This window comes from Daucus carota, chromosome 8, assembly GCF_001625215.2.
Source record: "Daucus carota subsp. sativus chromosome 8, DH1 v3.0, whole genome shotgun sequence".
NCBI classification, from domain to species: domain Eukaryota; kingdom Viridiplantae; phylum Streptophyta; class Magnoliopsida; order Apiales; family Apiaceae; genus Daucus; species Daucus carota.
Genome location: NC_030388.2, coordinates 3296028 through 3318157, shown reverse-complemented (window position 1 = coordinate 3318157; position 22130 = coordinate 3296028). Strand labels below are relative to the sequence as shown.

The 22130-nt window shown below is 36.3% G+C and overlaps 4 protein-coding genes across 7 annotated transcripts; 1 reads left to right on the top strand and 3 right to left on the bottom strand.

The window, feature by feature from the left end:
• Positions 1-543: 543 nt before the first annotated feature.
• LOC108197961 (receptor-like protein 36) lies at positions 544-3306 on the bottom strand. The gene has a single exon (XM_017365697.1). It carries the CDS (start codon positions 3304-3306, stop codon positions 544-546), a length of 2763 nt encoding a protein of 920 aa, XP_017221186.1.
• A 6978-nt stretch (positions 3307-10284) lies between these two features.
• On the bottom strand, positions 10285-15776 carry LOC108199847 (receptor-like protein 52). Its single transcript, XM_064083099.1, has 2 exons — positions 15675-15776; positions 10285-14515 (listed from the first exon to the last, which is right to left on the bottom strand). Exon 2 carries the CDS (start codon positions 12942-12944, stop codon positions 11673-11675), a length of 1272 nt encoding a protein of 423 aa, XP_063939169.1. The 5' UTR covers positions 12945-14515; positions 15675-15776; the 3' UTR covers positions 10285-11672.
• Positions 10617-11123, bottom strand: LOC108197960 (receptor-like protein 9DC3). The gene has a single exon (XM_017365696.2). It carries the CDS (start codon positions 11121-11123, stop codon positions 10617-10619), a length of 507 nt encoding a protein of 168 aa, XP_017221185.2.
• LOC108199846 (uncharacterized) lies at positions 15709-19662 on the top strand. 4 transcript variants are annotated; one of them, XM_017367846.2, is made up of 3 exons: positions 15709-15842; positions 15924-17648; positions 18427-18911. In XM_017367846.2, exon 2 carries the CDS (start codon positions 16017-16019, stop codon positions 17619-17621), a length of 1605 nt encoding a protein of 534 aa, XP_017223335.1. In that variant the 5' UTR covers positions 15709-15842; positions 15924-16016; the 3' UTR covers positions 17622-17648; positions 18427-18911. The 4 variants fall into 4 exon arrangements, 3 of the variants coding, with proteins under 3 accessions (XP_017223335.1, XP_017223334.1, XP_017223333.1); XR_001802501.2 differs by having other exon boundaries at positions 15716-17648; positions 18427-18530; positions 18608-18911; XM_017367845.2 differs by lacking the exon at positions 18427-18911 and adding an exon at positions 19546-19662 and having other exon boundaries at positions 15716-17648.
• Positions 19663-22130: the final 2468 nt, after the last annotated feature.

Sequence of the window (22130 nt, the reverse complement as noted above, 5' to 3'; positions counted from 1 at the left end):
GCTCGCCTGTTAAGTTATTATTATACAGATCAAGTATTTCCAGGGTTTCCAGGTTGTAAGAACTCGGTAACGTTCCATTGAACATGTTGTTCGAGAGATTGAGGTTCCTGAGGTTCCGGAGGTTCTTGAGACAAGAAATGTCAGGGGATAAAGTACCGGTAAGATTGAATGATGAGATGTCGAGGGATTATAAATCATGATCAAAAGAATCATCTATCAACTAAGAGTGGTATCTCTTTAACATTAATCATCAATCATCAGCTTGCGACAGAGAGAACTCGAACTAAACAATATCAGTCAAATAACCATAACATTCATACCACATTCTAAAGCTAAACCAGTAAATTAATTGTATTGCAATGAAACAAAATGTTCGACCAATTTGGGCTACTGGATTCTAACTTCTGTTCTCTGTTCCTCTGTTACAATGAACCCCGAATAATTATTCTACATTTTAATCCTTCTATATACATCATCCGAATTTGAGCTAGGAACCTCAGACCAACAGCTATAGAAACAGGTTAAGGATATGACTAGTTTGATCTACGTGTTCTTCTTGTATCTTCTGATCAACTTCTGCTCAGCTCTTGTAACAAAGAGAAGATACCATTTAGGCTTATAAGTTGTGAAGAAAATGTATACCATAGACAATCCACATCCATAACCGATCAGCACTGTTTTCCACGTGAACCATTCATCGTCATCATCTAGACCATCATCAACTTCTTGAGTTACCGACTCATCAGTTTTACATATCTTCGTCAGAGGGAATCCACACAAAGCCAAGTTACCTAGAAATGACTCATTACTGAAAGTGCTGAATTGGCTTCCTTTTGGAATTGCTCCCGAAAGATGGTTTTCTGAAAGGTTCAAGGTCGAAAGAAATGTCAGACTAGTCATCTGCCAAGGAATTACGCCTGTCAGTTGGTTTGAGGAGAAATCTAAAGATTCAAGGTGGCTCAAGTTTCCCAGCGAGGATGGTATACGGCCTGTAAGGCAATTATGAGATATGTTAAGAAGCCGCAGTGATTTAAGTTCTCCAATGACCTCTGGAATTTCTCCATTGAATTTGTTGCTTGATAAATCAATACTTGTGTAGATACCGAGGATTCTTGTCAATTCAAGTTCCCTACCTTTGACAGTTAACAAAACAGAAGCTTCATAAAATAAACCGTCCTTTGTTATATTGATATCCACTAGTTGATCAACATTCGCTAAAACTTTCAAATTGTCATAAAAATTGATTGGCAGGTTGCCGCTGAATTGGTTGTGAGAGAGGTCCATGATTTGCAATTTGGGAAATGGTTTTTCCAACTTTCTAAGACTTAACGTTCCATGAAGTCTATTTGATCGCAAGACAATGATTTGTAGATCCGGAAGACTATCCAGCCACTGTGGAAATGTGCCACTGATTTTGTTGTTTCCAAGATCAAGAATCTTTAACTTCTTACAGTTGGCCAAGGCTAGGGGCAATGGACCTTCGAAGTGATTGTTATTCATGTTAAACGTCGTGAGTTGGCAGCTCTTTGGGAAACTTTCTGGTATTATCCCTCCAAATTGATTCTTGTGAAGATCCATAATTGTGAGAGTAGTGCTAAGATCTAATAAACAGTGCGGAAGTGTACCACCTAAACTGTTACCTGACAAATCAAGAATCTCAAGGGATGTCGCTTTGCAGAGTGTCGTAGGAATTGAACTATTAAACTGATTGTTGCTGACAACAAACGCCTTCAGATTCTTCCAAAAAGATATTCCAGTAGGAATTTCACCCGAAAAATTGTTATTATCAATTTGGACTGCAAATAAACTCGAAGATAATCTATCAGGAAGATGTCCAGTAAATGAGTTGTGACTTGCCATCATTTGTGTGAAATTCAATGAAGTCCATAAACCATCTGGAATTTTACCAGAAAATTGATTATTTGAAACTCCCAGAAACTCCAAACTAGGACAATTCCCTAGTGATTTAGGGATTTCACCAGTAAAATTATTCTCAATAATAACTACATCTCTCAAAACCCCATTGTAGCACAAATTATCAGGTAATCTTCCCACAAAGTAGTTAAAAGTGGCTGTAAGGGTCTCGAGCATTGAAAATCTACCCAAATCTTGTGGCAGTTCTCCTGACAGACTATTGCTGAAAATACTTATATCTTTCAAGAAAGGTAGTCTTGCTATACTTACTGGAATCTCACCTGATAAATTATTTAAAGACAAAGACAAAACTGATAATTTTGTAAGTTTTCCAATATCATCTGGGATTGTTCCAGTCAAATAATTTACTGATAAATCCAGTTCTTCCATATTCAAAGCTTCAATGGACCGAGGAATTTGTCCTGAAAGTGTGTTGATGCTAAGATATAATTGAGTTAAATTCTTCAGCAAAAACACACTATCTGGGATTTTGCCACTCAAGTTATTGCTGCTGAAATCCAAGATTTCGAGAGCAGTCAAATTGCCAATACTTTCAGGAATCTCTCCTATCAAATTCGATTCAGTCATAAGAAGATTCCTCAGTTTTGTCAATTTAGTGAACAGATTTGTGGGTAGTGCCCAAGGTGGAAACTTACTTGCATATGATAATTCAAGAACTTCAAGATTCGACAAGTTCCCAAGTTCTGGTGGGAGAAAGCCATTCAACAGATTAGTAGAAAGCTTAAGAGTCACAAGCTCTGAAAGTTGTCCGATAGCAGCAGGAATGTCTCCAGTGAACTGGTTACCCTCAAGATTGAAAAAAGAAAGACGAGACAACTTGTCAATGTCTTGGGGAATCACTCCTCCAAAGTAATTCTCAGAGAGGTCTAGATACTGAAGATTGGAACAGTTGTAAAGGGCTGTAGGGAATGTTCCAGGAATATAATTGTACGAAAAATCAAGAAAGGTGAGGTTTTTAAGTTCACATATAAAAGGTGGGATTTTCCCCTTCACGCCTCTGTTGGAAATGCAAAGTCCTGTTACAGAGTTTTTTGTACAGGTGATCTCCGGCCAGGTACAATGGTCGCTTGAGTTGGCAGAAGACCATTGTTTGAGCAAAGGTGGATGTGACCAGGATTGTTTGAGTTGAAGAAGGATGTTTTTTTCATGGTTGTTAATTGGTTCGGAGTTGCCCTGATAGGCTAAGGTGGTTAAAAAGAATATGGTGAGGATCTTGAGTGAAATAAGAGTTGTTATTGACATGCTGATGCAGGGTTTATGGTGAGAATGGTGGAGGAAGAATTTGACCATCTCGAGGTTATCTTTGAGTGAGACACGAAGTATGTGCACTTGGGCAGCTGCAACATGTGGTCTTCTCGTGAATTGATACATGGATTAGTTATTTAATCCCAAATGCCATGTAAATTGCTATCCTGTGGTTAGGTTGTCATGTGCAGGAGATATATTTAAATGTCAGTATGTTATGATCATGAATTTTTAAGGCCTGTATCGCATTATTAAAGTATTTATGTCAGAGGCTGCAGGTCTGGATTAAGTTATCCTGGTGATGTTTTTTGTGACTCTTGTATGTTAACAGGAATAATACTAAAATCTGGCATCATGAATCTTCATGTAATGTGTTACTTGTGATTTGTTATCAGAATCGTGTTTGTAAATATACTTGCACTAATTACAACTGTAGCCTGTCATCATCTTTGCTGGAAAGGTTAAGTCCAGCGACAGAATTTTCTGTGCAGGTGATCTGTGGCCAGGTAAAACCGTAAAATGGTCACTTAATCTGGCAGAAAACCATTGTTCAATTGAAGGTGAGTGATCAGAATTGTTCGAGTCGAAAAGGTAAATAGTTTCATCAGGTTTTCAACTCTCTCACTGGTTAAAGAATACAGGAAGGCATCTGTTGTGCTGATGTCAAAAACATGTAGAATAAGTGAAATATGCGCATGAAACACAAGCATAAATTATAAACAAGACTGAATCCGCAAGCACGAATTCAATTGTTAAGTCTCGTATCCACCAGAAAGAGGAGAAAACTTGATAAAGATCATAAAATACATCATAAATCTTGTTTATATAGGGACATAAAAATCCTATAAAGAAAAAAAGACAAATTCTAGCTAAAGTCAAATAAAAAAAAAATACATGATAATAATGTTTATATAGGGACATAAAAACCCTTATCAGACCATGTAATTTTGGTCGTTTCAGCGGTTTCATTTTGGTTTTCATCATAGTCCAATCAGTTCCAGAATGCAGACTGAAATATAAGCTTATTTAAGACATCTAGGAGACATAATCAACCAGATAATACATAACAATTGTTTTGCGTGCTAGCTGATCTGGACCGCTTGTTGTCAGACACTAGCTCGGAAGCAGGATGATTAGGGAATATGAACGTGTCCAGGAGGTAGAGACCTTAAGAACAGAGAGTATGCTTCGTGACTGAAGAATGCCATAGCTCATTGGAATGAAATCAAAACGGCGAAACAAAAATAAAATAAAATTGGCATTTGCTGCATAGATACGTCATCATAAAAGAAACGTTGTCTATCAAGCAACATTATCTCCGAAACACAGATCACTGTATACTTAGCTCGCGACAAGTAAACTCAAAGCCTTTTACAAGAGGATTCCATCCACAGGTTCAAGTAAAGGCTCGCTTAGTCACATAGCAGATGTGGTGCATTATTATCTGCAGGCTCATTCTAAACACCGTATTAAGTGACACAATATCTACAATCTACAGAACCACTCATTTAAAGACTTCATGAATCTAAGTAGTAAGACTTGATCTCATGGATGATCTACATGATTATGACTGGAATCAACAAATAGTATGGAACTGTACATGGAGATTTAGAGAGAGAAATACTGAATATTGAACTAAGAAATGTATTTACAACTTGTAGAGTAAGCTGTACAATGAGTCTATATTTATAGTCTACTGCTATGCACCACTTGTACTAACAGAATCAGTTACAGCTCATAAGGAGCTGTTTGGCTAAAAGGAATTAAGAGTTTCTGTTTTATTGGTTGACTAGTAGTAGCACAATGACTAAACATAGTCTCATTAGCCCCCCTTTGATCAGACATATGCTGATCCTTTGCTTCTTCTTCATCCTCTATGATTACCGCCTTTCCTTTGTTTTTGTAAAGTGCCTTATTCCCCCCATCAGGAAGTGAAGCAGCAGTAGTATATGTGATGCCCAATTGAGACAGACAAAACCAATGTGGAACCTTGCCAAGTCCTTTAGTTAGCACATCAGCTAAATTTTCTCGAGACGCAATCTGGATAACATTGACAATACCATGTGCTATCTTTTCTCGAATGAAATGAGCATCTATCTCTATGTGTTTTGTTTCAGGCATGATATACTGGATTAGCAGTGAGATCAACTGCTGCTTTGCTGTCACAAAAAAAAGTAGTAGAACCAGGAACAAGCACTTGCAATTCTTGCAGAAGTTGCTTAAGCCACATAACTTCACAAGACGCATCAGCTAATGCTCTGTATTCAGCCTCGGCAGAACTACGAGATGTGAGAGTTTGCTTTTTAGCTCTCCAAGAAATTGTAGCAGAGCCAAGTAAGAAACAATATCCCCCTACTGAACGTCGATCGACCACATCACCAGCCCAATCACTATCACTATAACCCCTGAATTCAAGTGTGTTCCGTGAAGGAAAAAACAAACCATGAGTCATGGTATGCTTCAGGTAGCGAAGGACTCGTTTAGCAGCTTCCATATGTGCAGTTCTTGGAGCATGAAGAAACTGAGACAATGATTGTACTGAAAAGGAGATATCTGGTCTAGAAGATGTGAGGTAAAGTAGTTTTCCAACCCAAGCTCTGAATTGTGAAGGATTATCAATAAGTTCACCTGAATCAATATTGTCAAACAGTTTGACATGTGGAGCAACAGGAACTGATAATGGTTTGCAATCTGTCATAGATGCAGACACAAGTAAATCTGTGATAAACTTTTGCTGGTTCATAAAGATTCCTTTATCAGATCTATGAACCTCTAGTCCTAGATAGTACTTAATAGGACCAAGATCCTTGATGCTGAACTGATTATCCAGAAGTTGCTTAAGGGCTTTGATGGTAGGCATGTCATTTCCAGCTAGAAGAATATCGTCAACATACACTACAACAGCCACAAAAATTGATCCTTTTGTATATGTGAACAGAGAATAATCAAGTTTGGATTGAGTATATCCTGCTTTGACCAATGAAGCATTCAATTTAGCAAACCACTCTCGAGAGGCTTGTTTTAACCCATAGATGGATTTATTCAATCGACAGACCAAATGAGACTGTGAAGGCGTAAATGCATATCCAAGAGGTGGTTGCATATATACTTCTTCAGTGAGATCTCCGTGTAAGAAAGCGTTGTTGACGTCCAATTGCTCAACAAACCACCCTTTTGCTGCTGAAATAGCCAATAATGTTCTTACTGTGACCAGCTTCACAACAGGTGCATAAGTCTCATGATAATCAACGCCTGCTGATTGTGTGAATCCTTTTGCAACAAGTCGAGCCTTAAAACGTTCAACATTACCATCAGGCAAATATTTCACCTTGAACACCCATCTGCAACCTATAGTCCGCTTGCCCTTTGGTAATGGAACTAATGACCAAGTATTAGTAGATTCTAAAGCAGCCAATTCCTTCTGCATAGCTTTAATCCACTCTGGATCTTGAACAGCTTGATGGTAATATGATGGCTCAAAAACAGCATTTGAATAAGCTACACATGTCTGTGTATCAGGATCATAAGTATGATGAGACAAATGCATAGTAAAAGGATCTGATGCATCAGTTTCTAATGGAGAATCAGAATGCACACTTGTTGGCATTACAGAACTGTCAATACCATTAACTGAAACATGTGCAGTAGGTACTTGATAATCATTCCACCATGATGGTCTCTGTCTCTCTCTAGTAGATTGTCTAATACCATTAGCAGGTATAGAAGATATTTCAGACACAGATGACTCTGGAACCAGAACAGGAGACACCTTTGGAATAGAATGATTAGACATATCAGATATATGTGGACTGTGATGATCAGATTGAGGAGTGCTTTGCTGAATAGGAGATCCCATATCAAACTCAAAATCTTGTATAGACTGTGTATCAGATTGCCCCAACCAGTTGAGAAAGGTATAGGAATTTGCTGAAGTTGTTTGCACAGATTTTGGATTTTGTATAGTATGTGACTGAGAAATAGATGAAGTAATGTGATATGGGAAAATATTCTCATGGAATTTAACATGTCGACTCACAAAAATTGAGTGATTATCCAATCTCAATAATTTGTAGCCTTTCTCCAAATATGGATATCCAATGAACACACACTGAATTGCCCTTGGTGCTAGTTTATCAGTTGAATGAATAGAAGAGTAACACAAACATCCAAAAGCTCTAACACTCAAATAATCTGGTACTTTGTTATACAAAATCTCAAAAGGACTTTTGTAATTGAGGACTGGGGTGGGAAGTATGTTAATAAGGTAAGTAGCTGCCAAAAGACATTCTCCCCAGTATTTATGAGGCAGACCAGCCTGAAATCTCAGAGCTCTAGTAAGCTCAAGTAAATGTTTATGCTTTCGTTCAACCCTAGCATTTTGCTGAGGGGTGTACGTGCAAGATTTTTGGTGTTTTATTCCCAGTTTTTCAAACAAAGCATGAAAAGAACTGTTTAAGAACTCACTACCATGGTCTGTTCTAACAGTTTTAACAGTGGTGTTAAAATGTTTGTGGACAAAATTGTGAAAAGCTTGAAATTTAGCAAAAACATGTTGTTTGCTAACTAAAAGAAATGTCCAAGTAGCTCTACTACAGTCATCAACTATAGTGAGAAAATAAGAACATCCTTGTGTAGTGGAGATGTGATATGGACCCCAGACATATGTATTAAATCAAAAACAGCATGAGCATGAGATGTACTGTTTTTAGGAAAAGGAAGCATAGATTGTTTAGACAATGGACAAACAGGACAATCACCATTACAATCTTGCAAAGAGCCTACACACTTAATGTGTTTAAGTACAGAATTAGGTGCATGACCTAATCTAAGATGCCACAGTTTGGAATTGGCATTAGAAACAGTGTTAGAAACAACTGTAGAGCAGACAGCATGCTGAGAAGAAACAGGTGAAGTAGAAGAAACTTGGGAAGTTGATTGTGTGAGATAGTACAATCCTCCCCTTTCAACACCAGTGGCCAGAATCACCTGGTTCTGGTCCTGAAAAAGACACTGAGATGTAGTGAATTGTACAGTACAATCACTATCTAGAGTCAATTTACTAACAGATAGTAAATTGCAATTGAATGTAGGCACAAAAAGGACATTATGCAAGACAAGATGTGATGTCAAATGAACTGTGCCTAGCTGATTAACCAGAATAGTTTGCTTATTTGGCAAAGCAATGTGAAAAGGTTGAAGTATAGTGTGGATATTACTCATGAGTGCTTTATCACAGCACATGTGATTGGAAGCTCCAGTATCTATTATCCACATAGAGCCTAAAGGAACAGATGCAGAAGAAAACATAGAAAAGGAATAGACTAGACCTGCCATGGCAATGTGATCCTCAGGTGTAGTGCCACTAGGTCCAGCTTTTGTTCCTTTCATGTAGTTCATCAGCTGAGACATTTGCTGTTGAAGGCTTTCCAAAGATGGTTGATCTGAAATTGTGTTATCACCAATAACAGATGCTGAAACTTGATTAGCCTGAGGATATGGTCTGAAGCCTTGAGGTTTGCCTCTGCCTTTGCCCTTTGGTGGATAGCCTATTAATTTGTAGCAATTTTCTTTCAAGTGACCATCCTTATGGCAATAAGTGCATTTCATGAGCTTCTTTGTAGCAAGATCAGTCTGATTTGTCTGAGATTTAAGTCCAGAAGTTGCACCTGGTTTTGCATTGACATTTCCCAGAAAAGTTGTAGAAGTAGAATAATTCTGCCTTTGTCTCTCTTCCTGCTTAATCAAAGAAAATGCCTGTGGTAAAGATGGAAGAGGATTCATCATTAAAATCTGGCCTCTAGCTGCAGAGTAACTCTCATGTAGTCCCATAAGAAACTGAAGCAATCTCTTTCTCTGTTCCCTATTATCTTGAACTATGTGTTTTTCACACTGACAATTAGGAACAGTGCAGTTGACCATAGGTTCTAAGGCTGCATATTCATCCCACATGTTCTTCATCTTGTGATAATACAACTCCACAGATTTATCACCCTGTTCTAAGGCATGTAGATCCTTCAGAACTTGATAAACTCTGTGTCCATTGATCGATGAAAACTGTTCATGTAACTCATCCCAAACATCTTTTGCGGAATGTACATAGTCCATTCCATTACTGATTTCATCAGAAATTGTGTTCAAAATCCAACTGATCAGCATATCATTTACTCTCTCCCATTGAGCTCTCAATGGAGAGTCATATTCAGGTACTGGAAAAGTTCCAGTCAAAATTCCAAGCTTATTCTTGGCTGACAAAGCAATCTTAAGAGATCTACACCAAGGTCCATAGTTCTCTGCTCCAGTTAACTTCTTGGAAATAAGAACTAAACCAGGATGATCAACATTTTGCAGATACAATGGATGTGTATTCAACATTATTCCATTGTCATTGTTATGACCTTCAAGATTAGCATCTTCACCAGAAGTGCCAATATTACCAGAATTCCCAATCATACCAGAAGTACCAATATTAGCAGTGTTTGTAACTACATTAGCATATGTGTTCTTCACCATTCTCAAGTCAATTATCCAATACTAAATTCAGAATTCTCTAAACTTCAAGAATCTCAACAAATTTCACCAAATCAACATAGAATTTGATAGAATTTCATCAAATAACAAATTGAAACAAAGCTATAACTAGTGCGGAATCAAGTACTGTGTAGATAGAATCAAGAACTGTATGAGTATAGATCAAGTACAAACCCTAGAATTCAGCAATTCGCAACTGAGAAGCTTATCCCAACGATCTTCGCTCTGATACCATAAAGACTTCATGAATCTAAGTAGTAAGACTTGATCTCATGGATGATCTACATGATTATGACTGGAATCAACAAATAGTATGGAACTGTACATGGAGATTTAGAGAGAGAAATACTGAATATTGAACTAAGAAATGTATTTACAACTTGTAGAGTAAGCTGTACAATGAGTCTATATTTATAGTCTACTGCTATGCACCACTTGTACTAACAGAATCATTTACAGCTCATAAGGAGCTGTTTGGCTAAAAGGAATTAAGAGTTTCTGTTTTATTGGTTGACTAGTAGTAGCACAATGACTAAACATAGTCTCATTATCATTATATAACAATCTCGTGTCAAATAAATCTAGAACTAAACAACAGCATTCAGATAAACATATAAATTCCAAAAACCAGAAGCAACAAAAACAAGGCACCCCAAACTTGAACAAAAATCAACCAGTAACTAGCTGTCTGATAAAAAGGCCGGATCTTCTTGTTCTTGGTTCTTTTAATCAGCCTTTGCTGAGCTCCTTCAACGAATATCACAAATCGTTTAGGCTTTGAAGTTGTGAAAACAATGTATCCGGTGGACAGTCCGCATACCAGTCCACATCCATAACCCATTAGCATCAGTTCCCATGCAAACCAATCTTCGTCGTCATCATCATTAACTTCTGATATTAGGGACTCATCATTTCCACATTTTTTTCATTAGAGGAACTCCACACAAGGCCGCATTACCCATGAATGACTCATTACTAAAAGTGTCGAATTGCCTTCCTTTTGGAATTGCTCCAGTAAGATGGTTTTCCGAGAGGTTCAAGTTTGAAAGAAATGTCAGACTAGTCAATTGCCAGGGAATAATACTCATGTTTCCCAACGAGGATGGGATATGGCCTAAAAGCCTGTTATGAGATACGTTGAGCAGACGCAGGGATTGAAGTACCCCGATGACCTCTAGAAGTTCTCCAGTAAACTTATTGCTAGATAGATCTATACTTGTGTAAATACTGAGAATTCTTTTTACTTCAACCTCTAGCCCTTTGACAATCAATGTAACAGAAGCTTCGTAATAAGAACCTGTATCAGTATTTTCTAAATCCATATCAGCAAGTTCATCAGAATTCACTGCAACTCTGAAATTATCTAAAAAACTGATTGGCAGGTCGCCACTGAATTGATTGTGAGAGAGATCCATGATTCTAAGCTTGGGAAATGAATATTCCTTCTTGCTAACACTCAACTCACCTTGAAGTCTGTTTGACCTCAGGACAAGGATTCGTAGATCTGGAAGACTATCTAGCCACGGAGGAAATGTGCCACTTATATATGTTATTGTTTCCAAGATCAAGGATCTTTAACTTCTTACAGTTGGCCAAGGCCAGGGGAATTGTTCCCTTGAAATGGTTGCTGTTTATATTAAAATTTGTCAGTAGGCAGTTCTCCAGGAAGGTTGCTGGTATTGTCCCGTAAAATTGATTCTCATGAAGATTTATAACAATGAGATTGCTAAGATCTCCCAAACACTACAGTAAGAAAGTTCACCACTTAAACTGTTTCTTGACAAATCAAGAATCTCAAGGGATGTCATATTGCAAAGCGTTGTAGGAATTTCTCCTGGAAAAGATAAAATAGCTTGGATAAATTGGCAAAATCAAATTCCTGGTATTAAAGTGAAAGTGCATATGCCAAAAAATTGCAAGGCCAGGTCTAGATTGTCATAATAGAAGTAATATTTTTCAAATTTTCACGATTGGGACGAGAATTCACCTGTAAAATTGTTGCCACTCATAGAAATGGTGACAAGATTTGGATGGACACCAAACACCTCAGAAACATTGCCGGAGAACTGATTCCTGTCCACCTGAACATCAACTAGTCTGGAGCATTTTTTCAGACACTTTGGCAAAGATCCTGAAAAGTTGTTTAAACCTACCAAAAACCTTTCTAGAGCCAAACCACCACACAATCCTTCTAGAATCTTCCCTGATAATTTATTGAGAAACAATGAAAAATATGACAATTTTGTAAGTTTTCCGATATCATTTGGGATAGTTCCAGTCAAATCATTTGCTGATAAATCTAGCAAATTTAGATTTACAGTTTTAATGGACCGAGAAATTGACCCGGAAAGTTTGTTGTCGTAAAGAGACAAATAAGTCAAGTCCTCTAGCAGAAACAAACTATCTGGAATTTTTCCTCTCAGTATGTTGCTTCTAAAATCCAAAATTTGCAGAGCAGTCGCATTGCCAATACTTTCAAGAATTTGTCCAATTAAATTTGATTCAGTCATCGAAAGATACAACAGTTTTGTCAACTTGATGAAGAAATTTATGGGTAGGGTCCAAGGTGGATGAGTACCATATGAGTGATAGGACATTTCAAGAACTTGAAGATTAGACAAGTTCCCAATCTCTGGCTGGAAAGAGCCACTGAACAAGTTAGCAGAAAGCTTAAGAACCAGAAGCTCTGAAAGCTGTCCAATAGCAGCAGGAATCTCTCCAGTGAAGTTGTTATATCCGAGATTGAGGACTGTAAGTCGAGACAGTTTGTCAACATCTCCTGGAATTGGTCCCACAAAGTAATTCTGAGAGAGGTCTAGATACAGAAGCTTGGAGCAATTGTAAAGACCTATTGGGAAGGATCCAGGTATATAATTATATGAAAAATTAAGAGCGATGAGGTTTTGGAGGTCACATAGAAAAGGTGGGATTTTCCCCGTCACATCTTTACTTGAAAGGTCAAGTTCAGTGACTGAATTTTCTATGCAGGTGATCTCCGGCCAGGTACAATGGTCACTTGATTTGGCCGAAGACCATTGTTTGATTAAAGGTGGATGAAACCAGAATTGTTTGAGCTGAAGAAGGATGTTTTTTTCAGGGTAGTTTATTTGTTGACAGTTGCCATCAGAAGTTAGGCTAGTTAGAAAGAATATGGTGAAGATTTGGAGTGCATTGTGAGTTGTTATCGACATGCTGATGCAGGAGTTCTGTGTGTTGGTTATGATATTTACTGGCATGCAGTGGCGGAGGAGGAGGAGGAGGAGGAAGATGTTGAAAATGTTGTGAGCATAAGTTTGTGGAAGTAGGAAGTAGGCAAATCAATTTATAAACAAAAAGCACCAAAATATGTGTTGTGCTAATTAAAATTCAGATTTAATCATTGAATTTGTACATTGCTACTTTTCATGAGACTAGAAACGCATGCATGAATGATCACTATCCTTTATGATGCACAACTAATCTGTACATTATGACTATTTGATTTTGTCCAAGTTCATATGAAAAAGAAATGTCTCCAAATTTTTGTTCCCGTCTTACTCTAGTGTTGTGTTTGGTTGGGGAGAATGGAATGGAATGGAATGAAATGAGTAAAAAATACTTGAAACTAATAGAGATAGGAAGAAAGTTTTGAAAAAATTTGAAGGAGTGCAAAATTGCTATGATGAGATTTGAGAAGAAATTGAGGATGGGAGAGAATGGAGCATTCCATCTCAAATGGAAGGGGTGATATCTAGCATATGATGTAGGGAATGGAATGGAAGAAAGAATGAAATTTCTTAAAAATCATCCATAAGATAGTTCATTTTTCATTTCATTCCTTCCGGAATCATTCACCCCAACCAAACACAACATAGGGGCGACAATAATTAAGTTTATGGTTGACAGGTTGAGGGAATTAAGTTTAGGTTGAGGGAATTAAGTTTATGGTTGAATACTCATTCAAAATTATGGCTGAGCATCATGGACTGGTGACCGGACTTGGAAAATGTTGCATAGTCATTTCAGAAGTTTCAGAGAAACAACATACTGCACAGCACTTGATTTGATAAGCGTATCCTTTCAGCATTTGATCAGGGCCATCATATTATTGTTTCATCGGTTTCATTTTGGTTTACATTTTAATCAGTTCCAAAATGCAGCCAGCAACATAGCCTTAATCCATAGATTCCATATAGGTTTTGGTGTTATATATAAAAAATCAAACCAGCTATAATTCATCATCTTATGAGGTACTAGCCTTAATACAAAAGAATTGTCCGTCAACTAAATAACCTGATTTAAGATGCTACTTGCTAGAGTAAACAACTGCAATCATGTCCCAGAGGACCCAGACTTTTGAGGAGCTTACCAATATGCTTACTCCAGTTCAGTGGAATAGAATCAAAACACTACATAGTTTGCTAGCATAAGCTCTGAACATTAGTTACCGCACATAAGTATGTCCTGCTTGAAGACAGAAACTCGGAAACATAAACACAATTAGGTAGAGACCTTAAGGATAGTAAGAATGTTTCCCAGAAAAAATAAAAAGAATAGTTGAATTAGCTACTCTATCAGGGTAGACTCAGAAGACACATAGGACCCTCGCGCCATTTATCCACTCGATCCTAAAATCAGAAATTTCAACTTGCTTGCTCAAATATAGTGTTCGATCAAAGTCTTGAGAAAGTCTCGCTGAAATATAAACACATTGCTTTGTCTGTCAAACTTACCTCATCCTGATATGCAGACCACCATCCTCGATATTACATTAGGCTTGCTTAGCAAAAATATACATTGAGAATTATGTTTACCATAGCACAGACACCTGATAAAACACACCAAATTCACCAGGTATAAATATAGTTTCAGGCAGTAATGCTCATTCCTAACTGATAGAGTACTATATTTCTTCAGATTACATCTTGTTCAAATAGTATCTAGAATTCTATTTGTTTTAGTCACCGCATATCACATAACATGAGTGTTAGAAAAATTGATAATCGGAACTAATCGGTTGATCTATCAATTTAGGATTAATCGAAAATCGGAGATTAATCGGAAGTACTAAAATCGGATGTATTTTAATATTAAAATATTTTTTGGTCATTAGTTATTATTGTATTGGCTATTTTATTAGTAAATATATCTTTACTATATCATAGATTTTATATTTGTTAGTATTTAAAATGCTATAGAAATTTAATTTAAATAAATTATTATATATATTTCGATTAAGAAAAATTTATAATAATTAATCAGACTTCAAAAATCGAATCGGTCGACAACATTGCAGGGATTAATCGATTAAACCGGGGATTTTTAAAATACCACATAACATAAGTATATCTGCTTGTATCAAAATATAATAATCAAAATATAGTTTATTTAATTTTAAAAAATTATCATCCTGCATTCGAATCTAAATATCTCCGATCCACCGATTAATCCTTTACAAGGTCGGCCATCGATTCGATTTTTGAAATCCGATTAATCACCATAAATATTTTTTAATCAAAGTATATATAATAAATAATTAAAATTAAAAATGCTATATTACTCTAAATATAAATAATTATAAATTTATGAATATAGTAAATATATTAGTTATTAAATAGCTAATATAATAATAAATAAATATTAAATAATATTTTAATATTAAAATAAACCCGATTTTCACTCCAACTACTCATTTCGATTAATCACCGATTTCCAATTAATCCTGAATCGGTATCTCAACCGATTCGGGCCGATTCACGAAAAATGCCTACATGTTATTATTATACACATGTCATGATCAAAACTTAAAAGTATCATGTACCAAATATTTTATGTTGATTTTCTAAAAATCAAGAGCCCAAAGATAAGCACAAAAATTTGGTCTGAGTATTGCTAAATTTAAACAAGTAAATTAGTAAAATAATTAAGGTCTGTATTTTTCCACTTTTTTCTTAATTTTTAAAATTTTAAGTGTTTAAATTTCTCACCAAACGGCATCGTACTGTAATGTCTTTCTTCTTTTATCCCCTATCTTCTGAGGGTTCTTGATTTGCTCTCTTCCACAGCTAAAACCCTGCAAGCTCTTCAATCTACAAGCAGAAATCAACAAACTTATTCAAGAATACTGGACCCCAGAAGCTCATATCTTCTAAGTTGTAAGTATTTTTATTTGCTTTACAATATACATACAGTGTATAATAATTTTTTTGCTTAAAATGTACTGTAATCTTCCAAAGGTCCAAGCTTTACCTTCAGCAAGATGTTATAATGCAATACCCACCTCAAAGATTCAATCTTTAATTAATGGGTCTCAATCTAAGGTCCCAAAAATGATATACCCTTTTGGAATGAAGTGTAAAGATGCTTTCTTGAATGTTTTCCAAGAAAATGTGCGTTTGATTAGGTGCCCGATTGGGTGTGTTGGGTCATTTGTTGGGGTTCGGGGTTTCTCAAGTTCTTATACGAGGGGAATTGGTGGAGGTGCTGGTGGGAATGGAGGTGGGAATGGGAAGGTGCTGCCTTGGTTGGCTAAAGGGAGGTTTAGTGATGGGAAGAGAGTGGGGAAGTCGGTGGTGGCTCCGAAGACGAGTAGGTCGTCTTGGGAGGAATCAGCGGAGACATTCTTGAAGGGTGGTGCGGGAGTTGTTGAGAATGGGGATGTCAGGGGGGTTGAAACTCGACGGGGTGACTTTAGGAAGAAGGTTGGTGGTGCAGCGGTTGTTGAGAATCAGGAAGGTAGGCGGTATGAAAATCGACGTAGTGATTTTAGGGAAAAGGTTGGTAGTGCAGCAAGTGTCGAGAATAGGGAAAGTAGGGGGTATGAAAGCCGACGTGGTGATTTTAGGAAAAGGGTTGGTAGTGATGAAGAGGGAGAAGGTGGGGATGAAGAGGAGGGTAAAGATCCGAGATGGGATAATATTAAGAATAGGTTTGGGAGGATTGTTGATGTAAAACCGAGGTCGGAGAGATCAGAGTTTAGGAGGTGGGATCAACAGGAGATGTGGGGGAAGAAGACTTGGAAAGAAGCTGCTGAATCTACATTACCGAAAATGACAGGGGAAGGGGTCTACGGGGTTGGTCCTGTTTTGGCTGCTTTGTCGGCTGGGAGGAGAGAGTTCTACACTTTATATACTCAGGAGGGACTGGATTTGAGTACTAATAACAAGAAAAAGAAGGACAAGAAAGGCTTTGAGAAAGTTTTGAGGATAGCTGAGAAACTTGGTTTAAGCAAAAAGGAGATATCGAAACATGATCTCAACATGATATCTGATAACCGTCCCCATCAAGGCCTGGTGCTTGATGCTTCTCCGTTGGAGATGGTAAGTATTAAAGAACTGGATCCTATGCCAGCTGATGAAGGAAACGGTCTTCTATGGTTAGCTTTAGATGAGGTGACGGATCCTCAAAATTTAGGTGCAATTATCAGGTCAGCATACTTCTTCGGTGCTGCTGGGGTGGTTTTGTGTGCAAAGAATTCTGCTCCACTGAGCGGTGTTGTAAGCAAAGCAAGTGCTGGCTCACTTGAGTTGATGGAACTTAGATGTTGTAAGAACATGATGCAGTTCTTGGTTTCATCTGCTGAAAATGGCTGGAGGGTTCTTGGAGGTTCGGTTGCCCCAAAATCTGCTCCCCTTAATGAAGTTGCTTCTGGTTTACCCACAATTCTTGTATTAGGCAGTGAAGGCACTGGTTTAAGGCCATTGGTAGAGAGATCATGCACTCAGTTGATTAAAATACCTGGAAACATTCCCGTAGATGTAAGTGCAGCAGTTGAAGATGATGAGACTTTGGAAACCAATCCTAAATGCTCGGCTGAAGAGTTTCGATCTTTTCTTGCCGTAGAGAGCTTGAATGTCAGTGTTGCAGCAGGAGTGCTTCTTCATCACTTAATAGGAAGCAACAGTGTTAGTCAGATACAAGAAGCGGAAAATTAGTGCAATTGCCTTGAATTTATCTCATAGGTATTTTTTTTCTGTTTGGTTTATTATCATCAACTTTTGCTAATCTGTTTAATCATTATTGGTGACTACTAATGAAATATATCTTTTGTGGTTTAACTTGACCAAGCCGTTGGAGTGTCTTATAGTTTAAGTTGCATGTCTTTGCTTGCCTATAAATAGCCGATAGATAAGATATGTGTTCTGCCACCATGAAGCTTGTGGATGGCATGTCCCTAAGCCTTGTATTGGTATATATTTCATTAGTTTCAGTTCAGGTAGTCTTCAATTTTCATATGATATCAGTCTTAGTTTTAAGGTAGTCTATTCTATTTGGAATTTCCTGCGTTAAAAGAATGTTATGGCACAAAGAAAGAATATAGCTGCATTGGATACATATACATAAACAGTAGGGGCATAAATAAAATAAAGAACAGAGAAAGGTAGTAACATTAATATGGTTGCATTATTTAGTTTGTACAGTTGTTTTAGCTCTTTGGAGTTTTCTATGTGCAAAAAAGATGTTTAGTATAGCTGCAGTGTTAGTGCACGCACGCACGCATATATTGCAGATGCAGAAATTACTTGGTTTGGGGGGGGGGGGGGGGGGGGGGGGGGGGTGTTTCTTTCAAATCACCATCCATAATTCATGATTATTTTAAATTTAATTGATGATTCAGTAATACTTAACAATAGGAAGTACTCAATTTAGAAAAAGAATTATATTGAACGGAAACCATTACTTTTTTAAAAAATGTCTTAAATTCATTAATACCTAAGAAAATTTGTCTTCACATGGCAGGGCAGTGAATATTAGCTTTAGCATTTCAGATACTTAGCTTGGTGTTTCCAGTTAAACATGTAGTAGCAGACTGCTAGTCGATATCTAACAGTCAAGATGCAACGGTGAGCTCAGCTTACCCATACCCCCCCATATATCTGCCACATGTCAGGTATGATCAACCAACTATATTATTATACAGGATATGGTGAAGATTTATGTTCGGAAAGAAGTAGATTGTCCGGAACAAGCAATACTTAAGAAAGTTCAAGTGAGTTGAAAATTTTCATAGATATAGAAATTTGAAACCCTCAGGGCACTAGTCAATGCAAAGGTGATCAAGTGCCATTGCTTGACTTAGAATTCATTGCACTTGTGACAATTTTATCTTTCATTGTAGCTTTATATTTATTGTTTCAGCAAGGAAACTTACTAGTCACTACCCAAATTTTATATCTGGGAATTATACTCTTTTGTTTTCATTGTTGTGATAATTTCTTCTCTGGCATGATTGCTCTTCTTGTATTTATATCTTGCATTAGTTGTTAACTGCCCAACTTGTTGAAACTGTGTTTGTCATCATGCTATAAAAACTGCAAGTAGGGACATTACAAATTGCAGCACTTTTCATTCGACTCTGTAACTACGAACTTAATGCTGGGGACTAGAACTTACCCCGCCTTGTGACTTATGAGCGGTTTATAAGCTGAAACAAACAAGCTTTCAATGATAAGCATGTTCTTGAGAGCTACTTCTAGTTCTATGGTTGACATAAAATCATTAGTATTTGGTGGTCATCCCTGCCTTGGTTATACATATCCATCCTGTCAGCAACTTGCTGTCAGAATCAACGGGCCGTATACATAGCTGTCGAGTTTCAGATTTGTGTGGTGGCCTGGTTTGACATAAATTTTAATTATTTGGCAGTTTTTCTGGTTTTGAGCTCCGGCCCCTCGGAAAAAAAACTTCTTAATCAGTTATCTAAATGTTCACAAATTCATGCCGATTCTCGAACCCTCGACCTCTTGTTAGGACAAGATTGACTGATGTTTCCGGTTATGACTATGCAAAAGCAAAATTGTCAAAAACTATGGTCTAGTAACTAATAATTCCACATGTTATATGTTTTTCTTGACCCAGAAACTGTTGAGAAGCAACCAAGGGATAAGAGATGAACATTCTGTCAGAGAAGAAACTCATTATCATCTGTCAGGATTATAGAGAAGTTAGTAAGATGATTCATTTTCTAGAATAGAGTAGATGGAGTTAAAAAAAATTATCTGGCTCACTCGAGATTTATTAGAATATATATTATTTCGGACTGTTGCTGTGTTGCTGACTCGAGATTTATTAGAACGTATACTACTTGTTTTAAAGATTCCTTCCTGATTAATTCTTAGAAAATATTTTATCGACTTATCGATTACATTCTAATTTGACAGAAAAATTTGAGTTTATCAAAAACATCTCTTATAAATCCTGAATTGGTATGTCAATCGATTAGTTTTGATTTTCAATTTTACAATTCGTTTTATATAGACAAAAAAAAAAAAGGAATTATTTTATGGTGGAATTGTTTGTTTATGATTTGTACTGTTTTCAGCCTTTCTTGTACGCAATACAACTGAAACAGACGGATTACAACTGTCTGTCTGCCTCAAATCTTTTTATTTTCCAAAGCAAATGGTTTATGCATGGAATATTCTCGAAACATATCATTGAATCTTAAAATATATATTAAATATTAAAGCATTTGTCATCAATTAGCTGTAACACTTCTAGATTTATACTTTACATATAGCGACTAAATCTTGTCATTGCTAGTATAATATAGATATCTACGGGCGAGCAGGAAAAACCGAAACCGCAAAAAAACCCTAAAAAAACCGAAAAACCACACCGAAAAAAACCAAACCGCAAATAAAACCGAAAATAACCGAGATAAAAAATCGAAATTAGTGGTGCGGTTTTATTTTCGGTTTTATGCTAAAACCGCACCGAAATTAACCGAACCGAAATATATATAAATATAAATATATATATATATATATATAGTAATAATAGTAATAAAGCACCTTAGTCATTTTTAAACTTCACAGCTAATTTTATATGGAGGTTCTTCTTCCATACTTGCATACTTGCTGAATCACTTAAATAACCGGGCACCCAAATATTTGGAGGAGCGGCTTGATCAAAAACTAGGGCTATTGTGATTTGCCACAAAGCAGAAATATTTCTGTTGTTAATCTGCTGATCAAATTTTATTATGAAACCTATTCTACTTTTTTTATTTATGTATTTTTTTCAAAACTTTTTATTTGAATTTCATGATTAGTTGATTTTGGGTGATTTTATTGACTTGACATCGTCTAATTTCTTGTCAAAATATGTATGTTTTAGTTTTTATTGTGTATTAAGGTTTTTTAGATGAAAGTATGTAATGTTTCCTATATGAGAAACAATAGTAAATAGTAACCGAACATATTGTACATATTCATGAAAATTTTATATTTTTAAAAAAAATCATTATGCACAAGAGGAGCAAATAGTAGTGGAAAAATCGAAAAAAAACCGCAACCGACTAATGGTTAACCGCAACCGAAAAACCGTTTTAGTTGGTGCGGTTACGGTTAATGATGATTAACCGAACCGAACCGCATTCATCGGTTTGGTAACGGTTAATGTCCGGAACCGCACCAAACCGCATCATGCACACCCCTGTAGATATCTGATACTCCATCCATCCCTACACTGTTTGCACGTATTCTGAGACTTTTGTCAAGTATAGTTTTATAATGTATTTTTTATTTTTTTCTTTTTCTGAATAAAATTTTAAACATCAAATTTTTTTTCAGGAATTTTTTTTATCTTTTTTACTATGTAAGTATAATTTACAGGAGCGTAAAAGTACGTGTCAAAAAGGAACGTAAAGAATCTTCCGGGACAGAGAGAATATATTTATGTGTATTTGGATTTCATTTATTTCCCAAGAATAATTTTATACGTTAGTGTACGAGATTTAACATATTATTAGAGTTAATAATTAGTTAAATATTATTAAATAGTTCAAATGATAAAAAATTATCGATAATTAATCCGATTAATCGAGAATTTGACAATATGACAATGACCAATAAGTAAATACACCAACCATGATTCATGTGCAGAGCTTGTTTTAGCTAAACAAATGTTTTGATCTAGTTCAACAGCTGCAATTATTAGCTCTGCAATAATACTTGTATGCCCAATTTGATATTAGTTGCGTATTCTTATTTTATTTGTATGCTTTAATTTATAGAGAATTGGGTTGATTACTTGTTCTCTTTTGCTAAGCTACCGTTTTTTCTTAGGAAATCAACAACTGGATTTCCAGCTTTATTTTTGACATTTTGATTTTTGCAAAAGTGTTCATTTTAGCTAGCATACCAAGATAGTTGCTTTCGATTCTACATTTTTTTTTTAAAATATACTACATATATAGATAAGAAAAGGATGAATGGGCGATTTGAAAATTCCAAAATCAAACAAAATTAAATTGTGAAAACAATTAAATCAAAAGATCACGACTACAAGGGTGAAGTTAAAGTTAGTGAACTTTTTTAATCTTGAATTAGCTCAGAACTTGACAGAAATTATATTTAATACAACTATTTCTCTTAAAAATACTAAATTAGCACGGTTGGATAGCCTAGTGGTTAAGGGTTTATCCTCTGTCGTCCCAGGTC

Coding starts and splice junctions, on each gene's coding strand:
- LOC108197961 (XM_017365697.1), bottom strand. CDS start 3,306: ATGTATCAATTCACGAGAAGACCACATGTTGCAGCTGCCCAAGTGCAC.
- LOC108197960 (XM_017365696.2), bottom strand. CDS start 11,123: ATGGATCTCTCTCACAATCAATTCAGTGGCGACCTGCCAATCAGTTTT.
- LOC108199847 (XM_064083099.1), bottom strand. CDS start 12,944: ATGCCAGTAAATATCATAACCAACACACAGAACTCCTGCATCAGCATG.
- LOC108199846 (XM_017367845.2), top strand. CDS start 15,903: ATGTACTGTAATCTTCCAAAGGTCCAAGCTTTACCTTCAGCAAGATGT.